At 38.4% G+C, this 21,392-nt stretch overlaps 1 protein-coding gene across 5 annotated transcripts in view; it reads left to right on the forward strand.

The window, feature by feature from the left end:
* LOC107559772 (protein quaking-like) overlaps positions 1–21,392 on the forward strand; it is a 106,082-nt gene that overhangs the window by 68,392 nt on the left and 16,298 nt on the right. For all 5 annotated transcript variants that reach the window (XR_001605658.1, XM_016243723.1, XM_016243725.1 and 2 more), the window contains exon 4: positions 3,324–3,467. Coding sequence is in view for 4 of the 5 variants with exons in the window: in XM_016243723.1 (XP_016099209.1) it covers positions 3,324–3,467 (144 nt within the window). In the remaining variant the exon portion in view is untranslated. The remainder of the gene's footprint in view (positions 1–3,323; positions 3,468–21,392) is intronic.

The following is a 21,392-nucleotide window of genomic DNA, read 5'->3' on the forward strand; positions in this document are numbered from 1 at the left end:
GATTTTAGACAGTAGACGAAGTTGATAAAAACTGGATCCGATAACGGAGGAGATATGTTTATCAAATTTTATTTGCTGGTCGACAAGAACACCTAGGTTCCGCAACTGTGAAGATCTAAAAACAGATAAACTGTCCAAATCAGGGCGAATATACTGAGAATTCTCATTAGAACCAAAAACAATTACTTCGGTCTTGTCTTCATTTAGGGAGAGAAAATTTTGGGCGAGCCATAATTTAACCTCCTCTAAGCATTGCTGAAGAGAGGTAATCACTGCAGAATTGTTTCTTTTGATTGGTAGATAGATTTGAGTATCATCTGCATAGAAATGAAAAGAGACACCATGTTTCCTTAGAATAGAGCCCAGAGGTAGCATGTAGAGAGAAAATAGAGAAGGAGCTAATATAGAGCCTTGCGGTAGGCCACAGGTCAGAGGTGCATTGGAAGAGGTAAAATTACCCAGCTTCACTAAAAACTTTCTGTCAGACAGGGCAAGTGAGGCATTCCTTTAAATTTATCCTTATGTGATCTGAAAAAAAGGGTATACTGCTTTAGAACAACACAAGGGTGAGTAAATGATGACTTAATTTTCATTTTTGGCTCAACTATCCCTTTAAAGGCTGAACCAGAATATAGACCTTAATCTGAAAATGTTGTGTATGTAAACATGGTCACTGTGGTGAAATATATTGGTGAGCATGTTGAAGAACAAGCTCTTGTCTCATTACACTCCCCCCTGCGTGTGCCTTCGTCCTCTCCCGGCCGAGTCGTAGTTCCCAGAGCTTTCCAATGTGGAGTCGGCGCTCCTTCAGAGCAGCATTATTGCCTCGGTAAGGATTACAAAGCAGGACAATGGATTTATGGACATTGATTGCGCTACTGCTCGGCTACCACACTTGCAGCTCAGAGACGTGCACGAGGGGAAAGAGGTGTAAACAAAGGCCTAGTAGAGGGCCCCACAGTTGGAAATATTTCCTGCGTTGACCGTTGAAGGCGCGTCACCTTGACTACCAGCCTGTCACTGGCTGCCCTGCAGGGCCGCGGAAGGAACAGCCACGTCCTGATGTGAGACAACCTGCCTGGACCGCGGGAAAAACAAGTGTCTTAGCTGTATATTACCCTCAGACAGTCTGGCACATACACGCATATACACACCACCTCTACTCCGGTCCCTCCTGGCTGTCTCTGGACTTTTTTTTTTTGTCTTATTGACAGCGTGGCTGTGGTTGGGTTGCTGCGCTGTGACAGTCAGCCTCAGAAGATCAATTTTTAGCACTTGTCACTACCAAGGAAAGCCAAGTAAATCAGCCAAGTGAAACCAAAGGGGCGAACAAAGAGAAAAAGGAAGTGACCTCATAACTCTCAGGCACCACCATCCTGAATGATAAATCACATTGAGTGTGTTTGGCGATACGCAACGCTGTTTCCACCCTTCCTCGCTTTACACCGAAAGGGGCAACAATGGATCCTTAATGAAAATCAGCAGGCAGAGCGCGGGAACACAGACGCCGACGCTGATGGCCATCAATTTCCCATTTGCAGTCACGAGGAGAAAAAACTAACAGTGTTTGCATATCTGATTAATGCATAAATCAGATCTTGATTTTTCATTTGGAAATCCTTCAGGAAGACGAGAAAAACAGCAAAACAAGCCAAATGCAGACAAACAAAAGCGGTGGTGTAGGCGAAGTGTAACGAGCCCCTTCAACTTAATGTGCTTTGGGTTTCTATCAATTAAGCTGTTTGCCCTCAGCAATCTACAGAGCTTTTTAATCCAAAGTTTTCATGGTTTCCTGTCATATAATTTAGTTTTTTTTAAAGCCCCTATATTTCCGTTCCACTAGCTGCACCAAACAAAACTGCAAAAATAGCTTGATTTGAATATTTTCTGAAAAAAAAAATATGAGTGGTATTTGCCTGTGCAAATTTGCCACCACAATGCTTTGGAGTTTCATAGGAATGGCTTACTTATAGTTAGCCAAATGCAGACAAACAAAAGCGGTGGTGTAGCGGTGGTGTAGGCGAAGTATAACAAGCTCCTTCAGCTTAATGTGCTCTGGGTTTCTATCATATAATCTGGGTCTCTGTCATATAATTTAGTTTTTAAAGCCCCTATATTTCCGCTTCACTAGCTGCACCAAACAGAACTGCAAAAATAACTTGATTTTAATATTTTCTGAAGAAAATGTGAGTGGTATTAGCCTATGCAAATTTGCCACCACAATGCTTTGGAGTTTCATAGGAATGGCTTACTTATAGTTGACTCTGTATAATAACAAGCCCCTTCAGCTTAATGTGCTCTGGGTTTCTATCAATTAAGCTGTTTGCCCTCAGCAATCTACAGAGCTTTTTAATCCAAAGTTTTCATGGTTTCCGGTCATATAATTTAGTTTTTAAAGCCCCTATATTTCCGCTTCACTAGCTGCACCAAACAGAACTGCAAAAATAACTTGATTTTAATATTTTCTGAAGAAAATGTGAGTGGTATTTGCCTATGCAAATTTGCCACCACAATGCTTTGGAGTTTCATAGGAATGGCTTACTTATAGTTGACTCTGTATATTAATCTGAGTTAAAAGCATATTTAAAAAAAATTATATCAGCTTTGAGTGCTGTTTAGCTCTGACTCATTTCAGCAGTGATCTAGTTTTGATTTGTTGCTCATGCTATTGTTGCTTTTCTCTCCGCTAGCTGTGAAGCTTTTGTCACTGCCTGCCTTGAGACTGTATGAATTTTACGAGGTCTCTTTTATAGAGCTGTGTCTCACAGGATGACATATACATGGCATCCTGACTTCTGCTTTAGTAGCACACCGCAGATCAAAGAAACAGCTTCTCCGTTTTATTTTTACTTTTACATCCTCTCTGTTGTAGTCTGTGTTTTTGTTAGATTTGCAGTTGCACTTGGGTGTTATATCAGTATCAAACCCCACAGAAAGAGTGGGAGCTAAGACAAGTCCCAACATCTTGCTTGAACCTCATATCAAACACATCATATCATATTTCTGGTGAACTCTGTTAAAACATGTACATTGTAGCCAAAAGGTCAAGGTTTGTGTCCCAAACGGTGCACTATACTATGCACTCCTACTATGCACTGCTGTCTATTGTATGAATTTTATTTTAAGGTTATTTTGTCATCCAACATCGGAGTCCTTCCTCCTCCGGTACATAAGGAAAGCTGCGACAGCTGAGTGCATGAAGTGTCTATATTATTTAGACCCTCTCTTTGCTTTTTTTATAGACATCCTTGATTGTAGCAGTCAACATTTTGTATAGCAGTAGTGCGTCTAAAACATTTCTCTCTTGTTCTCTCTCTGTGCAGGAGGAACAAAACCGAGGCAAACCCAACTGGGAGCATCTGAATGAAGACCTCCATGTGCTCATCACGGTGGAGGACGCCCAGAACCGGGCTGAGATCAAGCTCAAGCGTGCAGTGGAGGAGGTTAACAAGCTACTCGTGCCTGCGGTGAGTGCCACTGCTCACCTGCTTACACGCTTCCATTCTCCTCATTCTAGTTGCAAAACTCTTGAATATAATGCATCATGCTTATTTAGGCTTTCTGATGTTATATGTGTCAAAATGACGGGAGATGGGCTTTTGAAGTTATATGCCATGGGCTTTGTTGAGGTTTGAAATAATTTCCACACAATAAATTGGCCCCTTCAAACATCAGTACAGGTTCTGTTCACAGGCTGTGTGTGTTTATGCGGTTTTATAATGTGTCTCACTGCAATGTTTAAATACTCACATAATTTGCAGCTTTTCATTCACCTTATTATATTCAACTCCTTAAGTGCAAATATAATATACAGTATTCATCAGCACTTGCCCTTTAGAAACCCAAATATCACTGATTGATTTTGTGACAATTTACTGGACACCAAAACAGAAATGTTCCAGACAGCTTCAATCAGTAAATAAAGCTGTTTTAATTCACATTATTCATATTTGTAACAGGACAGATTGTTATGACATCATGCAAAGAGTATTCAGATTTCTGGGTCCATCAGACAAGCTGTTTTTTGTGACTAAGCATGATATAGCACATTATTGTTTGTTGTTTTTACTTATTATAAAGTGATTCCTAACTTGATACAGTATTTGTAGTATTTGGATTTGTTGGTCATGTAGCAGGTTACACACTCTTAAATATATACCAAAACTGCTTAAACAGACATTTCTCTAAATATGGAGAAAATAGTCCAAATTTGGTATTTTTTTTAGCTTTACATCTGCTGGTTTTGATTGCTCAAGTTACTTAAACTTTTGCTTGATTTTCATTGACATATGATTTCATAAAGATGCAGTATGTGCCACGGTGAAAGAGATACTGGATCTAGTTAGATAATGTGTTCTTATATTAGTAATATTATTAGTAACATTTGTGTATTAGTAATGTTCTTTTATTAGTAACAGTCACAGCACATTAGGACGTGTGTATCTATGATTGCATGCGGCCCTTAAAACATTTTCCTCTTTCGTTTCCTTTGCTTTTGGTGTCACTTGATGAGTGGGAAGTGAAACATTCTCCAAACACTCTCCTGACAAATAAGAAGTGCTGTGCTTGTCCGGTGTGGTTGAGTAATCAGTCACTCGAAACATTCTCTAAGCTTACCGTTGCATCATTGCCATTTAACTTTGTATGAAAGGGTTGGAAGAACAGGGTCAAGTCAGCCTGTATGGTCATAAATTAAAGTATTTTAAGTGCTAGAAATGTCAGTGAGGCAGTTGGAATATAAAAGAATACACACTACTGTAGCTCTGTTTAGCTAAGCAGCGTTTTAAGGCATCATAGATGTACTTCCAACCAAAAACTGTTCCAAACAGTATGCAGCTAAAGTATGAAAGTCAAGAGAAATGTTGATTGTAAATAATGTATTCTATTCAGTGCTTAAAATGAGTGTTGGTCTAATTAAACTGCACTATTTTTGTTATTATTAATCTACTTTTAAAGGGTTGCCAACTTCAGAAAAGACAAATAAGGGACAATTGTGACTCTTTATAGGAAAATAAGGGACAGAAAAAGGGATGCTCAGAATATTTGTACCACATAGTGTATGTCATTTCCGTGTCTGCAGTTAAGTATTTGTATAAAAGTTTCCCAGAAATAATCACAATTGTTTTGCTTATCCTATTTATGTACAATAAAGTTTTTTTTAATAAAGTTACATTTTTGATCTAAAATGTTATTGCAACTATGTAGCCAATGAATTAATGAAAATGCATATTTTTCAATTAAAGCATAGAGCATTGCATGCCAATCACTCATGAACCGTTCCACGATGGTTAGGATGCTGTCTTAGAAGGTATCTGCATATAGACAGTATACAGTGAGGGCAGTTGGGCACTCTGGAGTTTTGTTTAATGTACCTGAGATGGATAGATAATAATACACAGCAAATGTTGAGCTTATAGATTCCAGAGGCAACATTCTATTGTTCTCTAACGCTAGTGTTTTAGGATTTATGAGGTCACATGACCTTAAAAGTCAAGTCATGTGATGAGAAAGTGCATTGAGGTCACGGCCTTTAGTTTAAACCGTACGAACTGTTGTAGACTGATTCCAAAGCTCTGAGAGTCTACTAATGACTACTGCATGACCAATGAGTCCTACCTCAATTATTTAATTAGCCTTGGGGCATTCATGAAGTGCTGAGGATTCAGATGCTCACTGCTTACTCTGTGTTGCATTGTTGCAAAATGTACCATGGTGACCATAGTCCTGATAAGATACTGTAGTAACCAGTGGAGCACTTCCCCACAAACCATGAAACTGGGCCTTGCATGCATGAAAGTTTACAGTAGGGATGAAAACAGGGATGTAATTTTGGCCAGTCTAGCCTCATCCAGCCTAAGGTTTCCTTTGCTCTGCTGTGCTTCCTGTGTACATATGTGTATGCCACTTTACAAATTGTTGTGGTATAAATGCTGCTTATTATGTGGCAGTTGTTGTATTTTGGTCAGAACTGCAGCATATTGCAATGTTTCTCAAACCTGGTAGTGAAGTAACCCCAAAAGTACACATTTTGGATATCTCTATTATCTGGCATAGCCATTTAATGTCTTGGTGTCTTTTTTAACGAGCTGATGAGTAGATTCAGGTGAGTTTGATTAGGGAAACATACAAAATGTGCAGAGTTGGGGGTATTTCATGACCTGGGTTGAGAACCAGTGATATAGACGGGTAGTATATGTGCTAATGACATTCAACAGGGGTGGCCAACTTCGGTCCTGGAGAAACATTATTTTGAAAAGTGGATATCTGGAGCAGAAAACAAAGTAATTGAATTTCACCTCAGACCTTGCATCCATGGATTTTCTTTGTGTAACTCACTGCAAGGCTCAGAGAAATGTCCGCTAGAAAGACAAGTAAGGTGTGGGAGCTATTTACCAGTTTAAAGGGGAAAACATGCATGAAAGGGAACTGATTTTGTTCAGAAAAGTTTTGTTGACTTTTTTAATGTTATCTCTGCATAATGCGTTATACATTAGTGTTTATAAGTGCAACGCTGCTTTGTTTACACAGCAACCATTGCAACTGCTGTATTTCCGCTTGTCCAAAAGCACCAACTGAGATTGAATTTGCATTTTCATTAAGCTTGACTATTTTATATGGATCGTGTATACACACAAATTGTTTTGACGGTCTTCTGAGGGTTTCTTACTTTAGACTAGTGGACTAGTCAGTTACAAAATTTCAGTTTTAATGGTGGTGAAATCAGTCATACTGCACATCCCTAGTTAGCACCAAAGTGGTTTACTGGATAGTTTTTATATTATGCGATTTGTTTTTGTTAGTCACAGCGTTTATAAAATGCTACTACTGACCGTGCAAGCCGAATACAATCATGGCAGGTTGCAGGATGACCAGTATATCATGTGGCCACCGGAGGAAAGATGATATGCTATTGCTTCAATTGGCTGTCATGGCAAATGCCAACACCTTCAATAAACTCAGTGAGAACAGTCACACCTCCGCAGTCAGTGGACCTACACTTTGGGTCTCAGAGTGGACACAGTCTACAGCTACTACTGCAACAACAAGTCAAGTCAAGTCACCTTTATTTATATAGCGCTTTTAGCAATACAGATTGTGTCAAAGCAACTGAACAGCATTAATTAGGAAAATAGTGTGTCAATAATGCAAAATGACAATAGTAAACACTCATGTTTCAGTTAAAGATAGTTCATCATTGAATTCAGTGATGTCATCATCCAACTCAGTTCAGTTTAAATAGTATCTTTGCAATCATATGCAATCAAGTCAACGATATCGCTGGAAATGAAGTGTCCCCAACTAAGCAAGCCAGAGGCGACAGCGGCAAGGAACCAAAACTCCATCGGTGACAGAATGGAGAAAAAACCTTGGGAGAAACCAGGCTCAGTCGGGGGGCCAGTTCTCCTCTGACCAGACGAACCAGCAGTTCAATTCCAGGCTGCAGCAAAGTCACATTGTGCAGAGGACTCATCTGGTTCCTGTGGTCTTGTCCCGGTGGTCGTCTGAGACAAGGTCTTTACAGGGGATCTGTATCATAACCAGCATAACATTTAACCTGATCCTTCATCTAAGAGCAATTCCCTTGTAGCTAACTCCCAGACAGCCCACAGAGAGGCCGCCCCTTCCTTATCAATCCCAGCCCTGCTGCTGCTGTGTATGATGTCCGACAGTACCCTCCCACATCCCAAGGTGAAATCCATTAACACCTCTGTGTTTGCCTACAGGGACTTTTCTTTGTCAAATAGATGGAGGGAGGGATTTTTTTTCTTTTCTGTTTGTGCTAAGATAACAGCCACTAGTGTTCTGCTCCAACTTCTGTAAAGATCTTTATAATTCCTGCTGAAATTTGCATACTGATTGTTCGCAACTTGTGGCATTTGAGCTGCATGCTCTGCTTCTCCACATGTGGGTGGGGCTAGCAGCGCACCATTGGTGTTTGTGGAAAATGTCCTTTTTCAACAAAATACTGTATATATCAGGCCATTACCACGGTGAACTGAGTTGCATTATAATGCAGATATCAGGGGGTCACCTGCTGGATTGCCAGTCTACCTTCTGGGGCAAGGTAGCAACCAAGGCACTTTATAGCAGCACACCAGGAGTAATCAACTTGGCATATCAGAGTCATCTATTTTAAATCATTATCTACATCACCACCATTCTCATCATCATAATCAGCAGCACTGGCAGTAGTGGCAGCAGTTGGTGTGGTGCACACAGGAAGCCAGTGGCCAGCAGGATACTGCTAACTCAGTCAAAAGCAATTATCATCAATGGCTTTGTGACAAATATATAAAAGCCTTCGCTTCACAATTGCATCTGATTGTGCTGACTAAGGCAAGGTCTCACCAGAGTCCCCTGAGCTCCTCTGTCTCTCATATGCAGGAAGGAAAGCTCGTTTACATATTACTAGTGGCAACATGCTGATCTTTTCAATGAAAGTGAATGACGACTAGTGGCTGCTGAGTTTTAAAGGAAAAAAACATAAAAGTACTGTAGTCCATATTATTTGAATAACGTGAATGTGGAAGAGAAGATCATCAGAGGAAATTTCCTTTTTTTCACATAAAGACTTTAGAGCACTTAGAAGATGCATGGATGCCATTGTGTTTTGTTTTGTTTAGTTTAGTTTAGTTTTTTGGAGCTTGACAGCCCTTGTTCACCATTCACTTTCATTGTATTGAAAAGGGCACAGTCAACATTCTGCTAAACTTCCATTGTTATGTGCTTTTTGCAGAATGATACATCAGAGCTGTGAAATAGTGGACTGTGCGTATGCTCTGGTCATCTCAAAGCTGTCAGCTCATGGGGACCCTGATCGTTCAAATCCTTATCCTATTCCCCCTATATCACTTCTACTTTCCTGTCTCTAAAAAAGGCAAAAAATAAATAAATAAAGTATAAAAAGCTTGGAATGACATGAGAGTAAGAAAATGACCTTTTTAATTTTAGGTGATTTATTATTTAATGTTTTCCTAAACCATGGAAGTTCTGTGTTATCCAAATGCTCTGAAATGTGAAAGGATAATAATATTTATTTTCATAGATTTCATAGCTGTTTGAAGTGATAGATTCACACTTTGCATGTTGTGGTAGCCCAGGAGGATATGAGCTCATAGCCAAAGCATTGAGCATTTGTTCCCAATGTCCTGGGGAGTAACACTGAGATAACCATTGATTATGATTGTGTCTTTGAACAGAGAACTTAACATAATCTTGCTTGACATGGACCGGTCTGTCTATTTGATCAGTTGCAAATGGCCAGGTCATACTTTTATATCCAGGAAGGAAGTCCTATGTATCTGCATGAGAGGGGGACCAACTTTAATGGTAGCATGTGCAAATTGCATGTTCCTAAAAACATGTTGTACTCAAACTAAAGTTCTTAACCTCCTACATGTCACAGATTATTCATATTCCTGGAAAAAAACAGACGTCTCGTGTCACTTCGCTGTGAGTATTTTCAGGTATGCTAAGCAGAACTATGACACAACTTCAGCACCAAATTACATGCACACCCCGGAGAAAGCTAATTTCAGAAAGCATATTAAGGCCTTTATTTAGAACATAAGCCGGTAGGCAGCATCTAATCCTGTGGTGAGGTGAAGCGCTTACCGCTATCTGTTAGCTCTCAACATTCTCTAACTCTGTTTCCCCCACCCTTTGTTAGCGGTAGCTAGGCCTAAATGGTCATTGCTGAAGGGACTACTTTAATTAAAGTCCTGTCTGTCAGCCGCCCCTCCATGGCTCCCAGCCTGAAGCCATGACAGATAGAGGCAGCTCTAATTGTCAGGGCTGGAGATAAAGTGAAATTTGAAATTGGGTGTGGAGGCACTACTACCACACAATGCACATACACACACACCTCCCCTTTTTGTCCAGCTGTGCCAGCAGTGGTGTTGAAGAAGAGGGGATGTTAGGTAAACAGTAAGGGCAACACTTCTTTCTTGGGTTGAAATAGTTCCAGCTCATCCCTGAAGTCCAGCATTTGTGGTCTCTGAGCTTTTAGAGTTGGGGGAGTTTTGTGTGATTCATGGTGGCTGCTAACAGAAGCATCACTTTTAGTGTTGCTCATTGTTTAGGGGTGTCCAATCCAGCTCCTGGATAGACATCCTCATCCTGAGTTTAGCACCTACCCGGAAGCTTCTAGTAATCCTGCAGACCTTGATTAGCTGCTACAGTTGTGTTTAATTTGAGTTCAAATCTACAGGAAGGAGGCCCTCCAGGAGCAGGACTGGACACCCCTGGTTAAGAGTAACAGATTTGAACAAATCCCTATCCCTAACTTCATAACCCAATGTAAGCCAAACTATGAATAAAAATTATAAATTATATTACTTTTCTTAGATACAATGGGTGGAAGAATCATGCAGACTTACACTTAAGGTAGAACCCAAACTATATCTGGGGAACAGAATATCATAGAGACTTCAGGGCAGACTTGGCCAGTAAGCAACCACCTAGAAACCAACTAGAACACCCGAGCAACTACCTAGAACTCTGAAAACCAGCCACAACACCCTTGCATAATTTTTTTTCTTGTTATCAGAAAATTTAAACATCTAGTCATTGGATTTTTTGGATCTTTTTCCTTGATTTCTTTCTACTTCACACATATCCACATGCCAATGTTTTGAGATTCTCAAACTCTTCTTGCCTAATTCACCCACTGGCACACGTGCTCACGACGGGATTTTGAGCCGTGCAGATTGCGAGTGACTGCTGGGAGAAGCGTTTAAGAGGTGAAATCTAGGCGGGGTATGCACACGATGTGTTTGAGGATTTCTGTGACGTGCTCAGCGAATGTTAGTCACACATAACTGAATCTCTGCCTGCAAGATTGCACATGGACACCCTCACATATTTGTAAGAATGCTTGAGTGGATGTAGAAGCAAAGGTGCATTATGGTTGAGCAGAGCCAATGTTGCTGTTTGTGACGCCTTTTTTTTTTAGAAAGGCAGGAGAATGAAGGGCCCAGTGGTTTGTGGGAGGTTCCATCTGTTCCCTTCATGGCACAATAGGCTCCCTCTTGCATGACATGTTTTTCTGCCTCTCGCTGTTTCTTAGAGTGCTCAGCACTAGCAAAAGAGAGAGTGGTTGAATAGAGCCTATGTCTCTCATTGCAGAAATTTGTGTGTGTGATGCCAGAGAATCTCTAAATAAGACACGTTGTGTTCATTTGTGTGCACGCACATTCGGATCTCAAGAAATGACTGCACATTTTTGCATATCTTTGTCCCTTTCTCCAGGTGCACATGCTGCCTCCTTTTGTCCAAAGGTCTCCTTTCCATCAGTAATGTGACTTTGTATATGTCGACGGGTGTAACTCTGTGTGTGGCTACGGTGTACGTGTGAACGGCAGGGCTGCTCTGTGGTCACATGATTGAGTAGTCATCCATGTCTTTGAGGCTGAGAGAGCATCAAAAGGCTCTTTGTTTACAACTGGAGTGTGGAAATCCTGAGCGGACTCTTTGGCCCTACAGGGTTGGATAATGCTCCCAGTGGGGCTCATTCCCCTTCCCCTCCTCTGAGAGAGTCCAGCATCTTTTCTCTCCCTCTCATTCTGTTCTGTTATCGCTCTGTGTGTCCCTCCCTCAGTCTCTCATGATGTTATTGAGTAACACTTTGTTTTGGAGCTAGTGTTGGTACAGTTCGGTTGCACAGGGAATAAAGGCTAGTTAGGGTTCACAGGGCAGAGAGTGCATTACCGTGGCAACTGTTTGAGAGGGCCTGTCCTCAAAAGAGCGCACCGGGTCATGTGACTGTACTACAGAGGGGCTTAAATCATCCTCCCACCACCCTCTGCTTTCAGATTTTCAGCTACTTTAAAGAACAAGCTCACTCATTTATAGGACAAGATGCAATCTGCAGACTTTTTCGCATCTCTTGCATTGATTTTGGGGGAAGTATGTGGAATTCTACTGAATGGATTTAAATGGGTTTAAATGTTGTTTGCACTAACACAACAAATGCCATGAGTTTCAATTGGAACTGATGAACAGGGGTTTTGTTCTTTAAGTGTATGAACCTGTTTGGTGAGACTAGTGGCTCTGAAATTACACATTTCACCTTTACTAAATGAACAGAGAGGGCAGATATTTGTACCATTTTATGAATGACAGACGTCTCTGTAAATTCCACAGCAAATATTCTTTAGCGTTCTGAGGGCCCACATTCTGTGTGGGCCTGCTTATTTATACTCGTCACCTTGTTCTACTCTTTGCTACCTCTCTCTATCCCTTTTCAGGAATGACAGAGTAATCCCTGAGTAAATAGAGGGATAGTGTGAAGATGCAGACTCCAGGGCCGTTCAGAAATCTATCCAGCTTCTCTGCTCCGTCGAGCTCCAATAGAACAGCTGCCTCCCCCAGGCACCACGGAAACGAAATGTCACGAACGAAATAAAGGCTCCCGTTCCGACCATGTACCTTCTGTCAGTAAACGCCACTTTCCCCAACGCTACACTTAGTCTTTAATGCACTGCTTGACTTTGCCAGTGTTGGGTGGCCTTTTCTTCCGAGAAAACGCCAAGATCACTTGTGTGTTGTCATCTCTGAAACCTTTTCTTTTTAGTCTCTGACTTCCCTGCACTGCTGCAAGGGTAAAGAATTAATATGATACACTGTGATTGTTGATTGTGAAAGGGTATGTGAAAGATTGACCTTTATAATTCTATGGGTTGATTCTTGGAATTTCCTTCAGGCCAGTGCCAAAAGAGAGGTCTACATAACATTATTATGAAAAGAACCCTTCCTTTTTGTTTTAATACCCAATCCTGTTCCTGGAGATCTGCCTACCTGCAGAGTTCAGATCGAACCCTGATCAAACACATGCACCTGTCTGTAATTATCAAGTGCTTCTGAGGTTCTTAATGAGCTGATTCAGTTGTGTTTGATCAGGAAGGTAGATCTCCAGGAACAGGATTGGGCACCCCTGTTTTAATATAATTTTAGTTGTCTCTTCTCAAGAGTTTCATAAGAGATCTCAACAATGTCTCAAGACACTCAAGTATTTCTCGTCAAATTCACCTATAGCACAAATTGTCTCATCAGGCTGGCCACATTCATTTTATAGCTCTATACTGTGTCAACAACAAATACCTCATTTGTGGTTTTAACTTTTAACAATTGCTCTCAATCTCATTGCTTCCTAGGAGAATATTAAAGGCGTCTCATTTGTGATTTTTCTTTCCCATGGATTGTTACTCCATGTCCCTTCTCAAGTGGTTCAGGTTGGTTCATTACTCCGGTAGTATACCAGATCATTAGCTGGTGGTTCTGTTTGGGCTTAACAATGCTCTTCATTCAGACGAGAAGATAGTCCCTCTCATGCCGATGTTTAGAATTCGCATGCAGCCTGAAGATGAATAATACAGGAACGCATGCATTTTTAAAGGGCAAAATTACTCAAATCTTTTCATACAGTCTGGGACAGACGCAGATGCTCTGTGGGAGCTGCTCTACTGGAGGATGAGAAAATTCTGTGATGTCGAGGAGCACTTTTACTCACTCTATCTCTTTCTCACACCTTTTCTAATTCCCCGTCTTGTTTTTGACTTTGTGACCAGCCTTTTTGTTGCAGTCCTCATTTTTTGCATGTTGTGAGAGATCAAAGCATCCTTTTCTATGAACAGAGATAAGAGGACTGTATTGTTATGGAGAGATGGCTAGTTGCAGGGTTACCGGGTAAGAATGTGTGTTTTGGAGAAGGAAAGAAAGTGTGTGTACTTCTGCTAAACAATCAAAGTTTCACAACGATAAATTGAGTCTTGGTGAGTCTTTCTGTCTCTCTTTCTCAGTCTCTGTGTGCTGTCTCCTCAGTTCAAAGCCAGTTTGATGTATGAGACTTCCTCCTCCTAATTGCACCTCCATAATTCCAATGAGGAGAATGCCTATGCTCTGACAGCTAATCACTGACACGGCCCGCTTTACTCGGCAGTTGGGTGTACTTGTCTGGAAACTTCATAATTAACAAATTGGTTTGTCTTCATTTACTATCGAACCAGCTGCACATCTGTGTGCGAACTCTGTTGTTTAATACTCCTAATACATCTTGTCTGCTTGGTGTGTTACTGTTGTTTATGGGCCACAGTACAGATGAGGATTTTATTCGACAGAGCCTACATGTGTATTCACACAGATGCGGGCACATACACAGAGTTTTGGCACCAGGGACACTTGCACTACTTCCTTCTCTCAAAGCCAATTAACATGACACCTCATGTGCATGAAACTGTCTAAGACTGTAAGCTTTGCGTTCTCCCACAGGTTTGAGGCTGAATTGAAGCATGTTCACATAGCCTACTGTCTCTCCAAACGCACAATGTACATACACAAGTTTATCTCTCTCAATCTCTCGCTCTCTCTGGCCATTGTGACCCTGAGTATGTTCCCTTACATCCAGGAAAGGCTACTTCCCTGCCTCTTACCGAAATAAACTGTCTTCTAATTTGAACCTGCGGGTGTTCTGACAAAGAATAGAGCTCATGATCTTTGCTCACATTTATGTGCCTAAATTTACCTTGCAGTTTTAGTGGAGGCTGCAAATTTCAATTAACCATAACTGATGTATTCACAGTCTGATTTGGCCCTAAAAAGACTACCATAGTATTACCATTGTTTTTTTATGTGTAATATGGTAGAACCGTATTTTTTTTTATTCTGAGAAAAAGAAATTTGGAAGTGCCATCAAATAGTAATACCTTGGCTATACTTTAATGTATAGCATATTGAGATTCATACACCATGGTATTTACATGGTTCTTACTGAAATACCATGGTAAATGTCCAAAAAAACTAAAAATAAAATATCATAATGGTAGTACATAATAACATAGTATCTATGGTACTTGTGTATATATATATATATATATATGTACCATGATATTCTTGGAAGTACCTTGTAGTACTATGTGAATACTATGGTACATACATTTAGTAAGTACCATGTATTTTGATATATTACCATGGTAATGCATTGTGTTTCCCATTGGGCTTAGTAGTACAGTGATGGTATCACATGGTAATACTCTGGTACTTTAAAATATACTATGGCATTAACATGGTACATGTTCAAAATACTGTGGTACTACCCTCATAGCATGTCCAAAAATCCCTTGGTAGTACAGTGGTATTTTTGGTTCCTAGAAAGTACCATAGTTTTGTTTTGTTTTTGTAGATATGTACCATGGTAATTCTGGGGGTATATATAAATATAGTAACCATTCAGTACCCTAGTTCCTCCACAGTCATTTTTTGTCCAAGGGAATGGACAGTCTCATGTGCTTCCGTCCGTTTGTGTCAATATATGATGTTCTTAATTAATTTTCTCTCTCAATTTACAAGTGCTCATCATATTACGCAAAGCCAATTACAAGAGGTACAGCAAGTAGGCTCAACATAAATATTGGATTAAGCTGTAATTATTCTCATAAAGCAGTTTTAATCTTCACAATGCCTGTATCTCTGTGTGTGTGTGTGTGTGTGCGTGTGCGTAAGCATGTGAAAGAAAGCAGGAAATATGTGTTATTTCTCAATAAGCACAGCTCTGGTTGTCTTTATGTCTCTGTGGGGAGGATTCATCATATGTGCAGCTGTGAAACAATCAAACTCACAGCTGATTGTTAGTTTGTGCTTGACATCAGAAAGCCAGGCAGTATTATTGCACTAAAAGTCAAACTATCCTGACCAGCCCATCTCCGCAATATTGATTCAATAGCATGAGATGGGAGCGGGGCTATCTGTTTAACTGACCAATGGAAGGCAGGGGGAGTGTTCACAAAATCTGTCAACTTATTTAGTGTGAACATGCCGATGTAGGTTTAAAGATCAAAGTAAAGTTTTAAAGTTTCAAGATCAGAGACAAACATAATATTTATTTCAGAAACTCATGATTTGTTTTCTTGTGCTGTTGGTTTGTTGATTTGGATGTAAACTCTTTAAAAAATGGCTGATTTTTCATAGTTATTAAGTTTGTTGTACATGTAAATTAGGGCTGAACGATTAATTGCATTTACGATAATATCGCGATGTGAAAAAACACGATTTTTCAATCGCAGAGGCTGCGATTACACTCAGTCACGTGACACGCGAGAGTAAAGAGGGGTGTTCGACTTGAAGATCGATCGGTGTATGACATCAAATACGGAGAGAGAAAGCATCAGCAGAAAAAGAAAAGAAATAAAACAGTAAACAGTCAAAGGACGTAAAATAGAATGGGAGATGGATCGGTTTGTGAAAGCGAAGAGAAAAGCCATAGATGAAGGCAGGTGCTGGTCATTCAAAAGCTAAATTCAGAAAATATGACGAGGCATATCTTGCTCTCGGCTTCACTCACCGTGTCTATACCGGACGCTACAGTTGTCACGTCGTGCCTCAACAGCTCTACACTGGACGCGACAAAGCGACCGTTGCAAATCATTTTAACTTTGTGTCAGTAAGTCATAAATGGAACAAGGCATCAGTTTAACATCGCGCCGCATCCAGTGTAGACACTGATTATAATGGGTTCTACTGTATTTTGCCACTAGCATCCGGTGTAGACACATTATTTAATGTCGTTGGTGAGGAGGAAAGCCTGTGTGTGTCCTATGCCTTAGTGGACAGCATTAAACCCACAAAAAATACATAAATAACAAAGAGAGAATAATAATAACAGTTATTCTCTCTATGCTATTTTTCAATGTTTCAAGTGATGCAGGTGTTGTTTTTCTCTGTAGGTTTTTTTAATTAAAAAAGCATTAATTTTTCATAATGTTTAGTGAAATTATTTGGTAGTCTGAGCTGGGATGGGGATTTAGACCACTGGTCTAAAGTTAAGAGACAGTGTTTAGTGCAGTCCACATGTTTACATATGTTTGTTACAGTGACTTTGAATTACCTAAAGTAGTGTGGTAAAGCAACAGATTTGTTTTTATATTTCTACAATCTACTTTATTTTGTGTGATTTGTTACTGACTTTCATATTAATGTTTACACCAGGCTTATTTGTCAGTGCTTTATGTTGTCATAATTATTACATGCTTACAAGGTTGGAAGTTCAACAAATCAGTCAATATACTGTGATTGTAGTTGTTAAATAAAAATGTCATTCATATCAATTCATGCATCACCTAATTTCATTGTAACATATAGGCCTGGCCTACAGAAAAGAACATTTATGTTTAATCTATCTAATATTGTGTTGGTCATGCTATACAATGATTTATAGCTTGTCTTTGTTGATTAATACAGAACTTAAAGAGCTTTAAAAAGTAATTGCATATTAATTCGCAATCGCAATATTGGTTAAAAAAATCGCAATTCGATTATTTTCCAAAATCGTTCAGCCCTGATGTAAACACACTTTTTTAAAAAGTTTATCTCTGGAATGAGACTCTGAGGAAGAGAGCCTGTATTTGTAGTGCTCTGGGATAAATCAGCGGGTTCCGGTGCGACGTGGAGGGACAGGAAGGCCTGTCGTGGCTAGAAGCCAAGCGTCCGTGCTTGTGTGTTGTAAGAGAGCAGCTGTGTGCGCCGCGAGTGGGACGTGTTCTTGGAGCGCTAGCGTCCGGTTTCCACTCGCCAGGTCCTCCCATCCTCCTTCAGCCAATTATATCACTCCTCTGTCCTTCAGTCTTCCCGTTTGACCAATGATGGTCTGAACCACATTTGACAGATTCAGTTTATGTCCTTGCTCTTGAGAAATTGCTACTAATAAGATAAAGTGTGTAACAGAATAAAGCAATTGAAAGTATAAAATTGGATCATATTTTGTGTTGTTAGAAAGAAAGCAATCACTTTAAGTGGCTTGAGAGAGAGCGGGAAGTTAGATGCGTGTCCACAGTGCAGATGACAGTAGCAACAAAAAATAGAAAAGAGAAAATGACATCTAAAAGAAAAGAAAGTAAAAGGCCGAAGGACCTTCAGACAAGAGCTCCTCTCAACTCAACACACACACACAACAAATCCATTGATCTCCGTTCGGAAAGGAAAACAGAAACACATGTGGAGGAAGAGGGTGAATAAAAAAAGTAAGATAAAAACCAGTCAAAGCCATATATGAATATCTTGACATGTTAAGGTGTCCAATGTGAATACAAAGACTCTTTTTAGGAGGTAGGAAGCAATATAAATGTAAGTCAGTATTGCACACATGCTTCATGGTGAGGTTAGTCCCAGAATGCATTTTTTAAAATAAATTAATAATTGTATTCAGCAAGAATGCATTAAATTGATCAAAAGTGGCAGTAGAGACATATATATATATATATAAATCCTATTTCAAATATAGGCTGATCTTTTGAACTTTCTATTCATCAAAGAATCCTGGGGGAAAAAAGTATCATGGTTTCCACAAGATTTTAAGCATTTTCAACATTGATAACAATAAGAAATGTTTGTTAAGCACCAAATCAGCATATTAGAATGATTTATAAGTGATTCCCTCCCTTTTGATTAATTTATTCATTTACTTATTTACTTACCATTACTAGTAGTAGTAGTATTCTCTTCCTTTTGATGCTGGTTGGTGGAGGGTATTATTATCACAAAAGGGGGAAAAAAAAGGAAAAAATTAGGAAACAATATTATGTCTTTATAAAAGAAATGTTTATTTGTTAATTAAATCAGTCCCAGAATGCATTTTTTAAAATAAATTAATAATTGTATTCAGCAAGAATGCATTAAATTGATCAAAAGTGGCAGTAGAGACATATATATATATAAATCCTATTTCAAATATAGGCTGATCTTTTGAACTTTCTATTCATCAAAGAATCCTGGGGGAAAAAAGTATCATGGTTTCCACAAGATTTTAAGCATTTTCAACATTGATAACAATAAGAAATGTTTGTTAAGCACCAAATCAGCATATTAGAATGATTTATAAGTGATTCCCTCCCTTTTGATTAATTTATTCATTTACTTATTTACTTACCATTACTAGTAGTAGTAGTATTCTCTTCCTTTTGATGCTGGTTGGTGGAGGGTATTATTATCACAAAAGGGGGAAAAAAAAGGAAAAAATTAGGAAACAATATTATGTCTTTATAAAAGAAATGTTTATTTGTTAATTAAATTAATTGAATGGAAAGACAATAAAGTGTAAAATGATTGAAGACTGGAGTAATGATGCTGAAAATTCAGCTTTGCATCACTGAAATAAATTAATTTTTAAAATATATTAAAATTGAAAATGTTATTTTTAACATAATATTTCACATTACTGTAATAATATTTACTGTATTTTGAGCAAATAAATACAGCCTTGGTGAGCATAAGAGAATGTGTTTATTGTTAAAATCATTTTTAAATAACATCAACCTCAAACTTTTGAACAATATAAGAATTTAATTTTTATGCTTAGTTATTTATATGCTTATTAGAGTATCACATTGTTAACTTGTCAACAAACTAATGTCAGATTCTATTGGAATCAATTGCTGGTTGAGTCTCCAGTGTGTGTCATTGGGTTAATATAATGAAACCGTTGAGTAGCAACCAATTTATTCATTTACTTATTTACTTACCATTAGTAGTAGTAGTAGTAGTATTCTCTTCCTTTTGATGCTGGTTGGTGGAGGGTATTATTATCACAAAAGGGGGAAAAAAAGGAAAAAATTAGGAAACAATATTATGTCTTTATAAAAGAAATGTTTATTTGTTAATTAAATTAATTGAATGGAAAGACAATAAAGTGTAAAATGATTGAAGACTGGAGTAATGATGCTGAAAATTCAGCTTTGCATCACTGAAATAAATTAATTTTTAAAATATATTAAAATTGAAAATGTTATTTTTAACATAATATTTCACAATATTACTGTAATAATATTTACTGTATTTTGAGCAAATTATTACAGCCTTGGTGAGCATAAGAGAATGTGTTTATTGTTAAAATCATTTTTAAATAACATCAACCTCAAACTTTTGAACAATATAAGAAAATTTAATTTTTATGCTTAGTTATTTATATGCTTATTAGAGTATCACATTGTTAACTTGTCAACAAACTAATGTCAGATTCTATTGGAATCAATTGCTGGTTGAGTCTCCAGTGTGTGTCATTGGGTTAATATAATGAAACCGTTGAGTAGCAACCAAGAGCACAGACACTCAATGACCTCCAGTGGTGTAACCGCTGTCAGTGTGACCGGAGGCAGCTACCTATGTAGTCTGTAGAAAGCAGGGCCGCTCACTAGGTTTGGAACGGAGCTGGGGAGAGCGAGGGGAGGAGATGAAGGGGCAGACCTGACAGGCCGTGATGGAAAGTTGTAGGCTGGCAGGCATTGTGTTCTAAAGGTCATCGTGATCCCAGTCTGAATAGCTCTGGAGTGATTTCTCTTTATGCAAGCGGACTTTAAAAGCATATTACACTGCCTGACCTGAGCACACACACACACTCATACAGTCAGTATAATTTTTTTTTAAAGAAAGAAAGACTTTAATTCAACAAAGATACATTAAATTAATAAAAAAACAGAAGAATACAGAAAAAAAACACATTGAGCAGCACAACTGTTTTCAGCATTGATAATATTAAGAGAGAGAGAGATTTTAAAAAGGTAATTGCGAAATGTTTATATAAATAAAAAAATAAATGTGAAATTCTCACAATTATGACCTTTTTTTCTTGCAATTGCGAGTTTATATCTTGCAGTTATGACTTTTCTGCTTAAAATTGTGCTTAAAATTGAGTTTATCCCACAATTCTAAGTTTATAGTTATTTAAAAAAACTGAATTGTGAGAAACAAACCCCAGAACTTTGAGATATAAAGCCAGAATTTAAAGAAAAAAATCTGAATTGTGAGATATAAACTTAGAATTGTGAGATAAAATCCCGAAAACTGAGAGATATAAACTCAGAATTTCAAGAAAAAAAATCTGTTTTTTTTTTTTAGATATAAACTCAAAATTGTGAGAAAAAAAAAATCCAGAACTGTGAGATACAAACTCTGAATTGTGAGATAAAGTCACAATTACCTTTTTTACTTTTTTTTTAATACTGGCTTTCATAACAAGCTATTTTAAGTTATAATAACACATTGAGCAGCACAACTGTTTTCAGCATTGATAATATTAAGAGAGAGAGAGATTTTAAAAAGGTAATTGCGAAATGTTTATATAAATAAATAAAAAAATAAATGTGAAATTCTCACAATTATGACCTTTTTTTCTTGCAATTGCGAGTTTATATCTTGCAGTTATGACTTTTCTGCTTAAAATTGTGCTTAAAATTGAGTTTATATCCCACAATTCTAAGTTTATAGTTATTTAAAAAAACTGAATTGTGAGAAACAAACCCCAGAACTTTGAGATATAAAGCCAGAATTTAAAGAAAAAAATCTGAATTGTGAGATATAAACTTAGAATTGTGAGATAAAATCCCGAAAACTGTGAGATATAAACTCAG

The sequence above is a fragment of the Sinocyclocheilus grahami genome, unplaced genomic scaffold (assembly GCF_001515645.1).
Source record: "Sinocyclocheilus grahami isolate Dianchi unplaced genomic scaffold, SAMN03320097.WGS_v1.1 scaffold698.1, whole genome shotgun sequence".
NCBI lineage: Eukaryota > Metazoa > Chordata > Actinopteri > Cypriniformes > Cyprinidae > Sinocyclocheilus > Sinocyclocheilus grahami.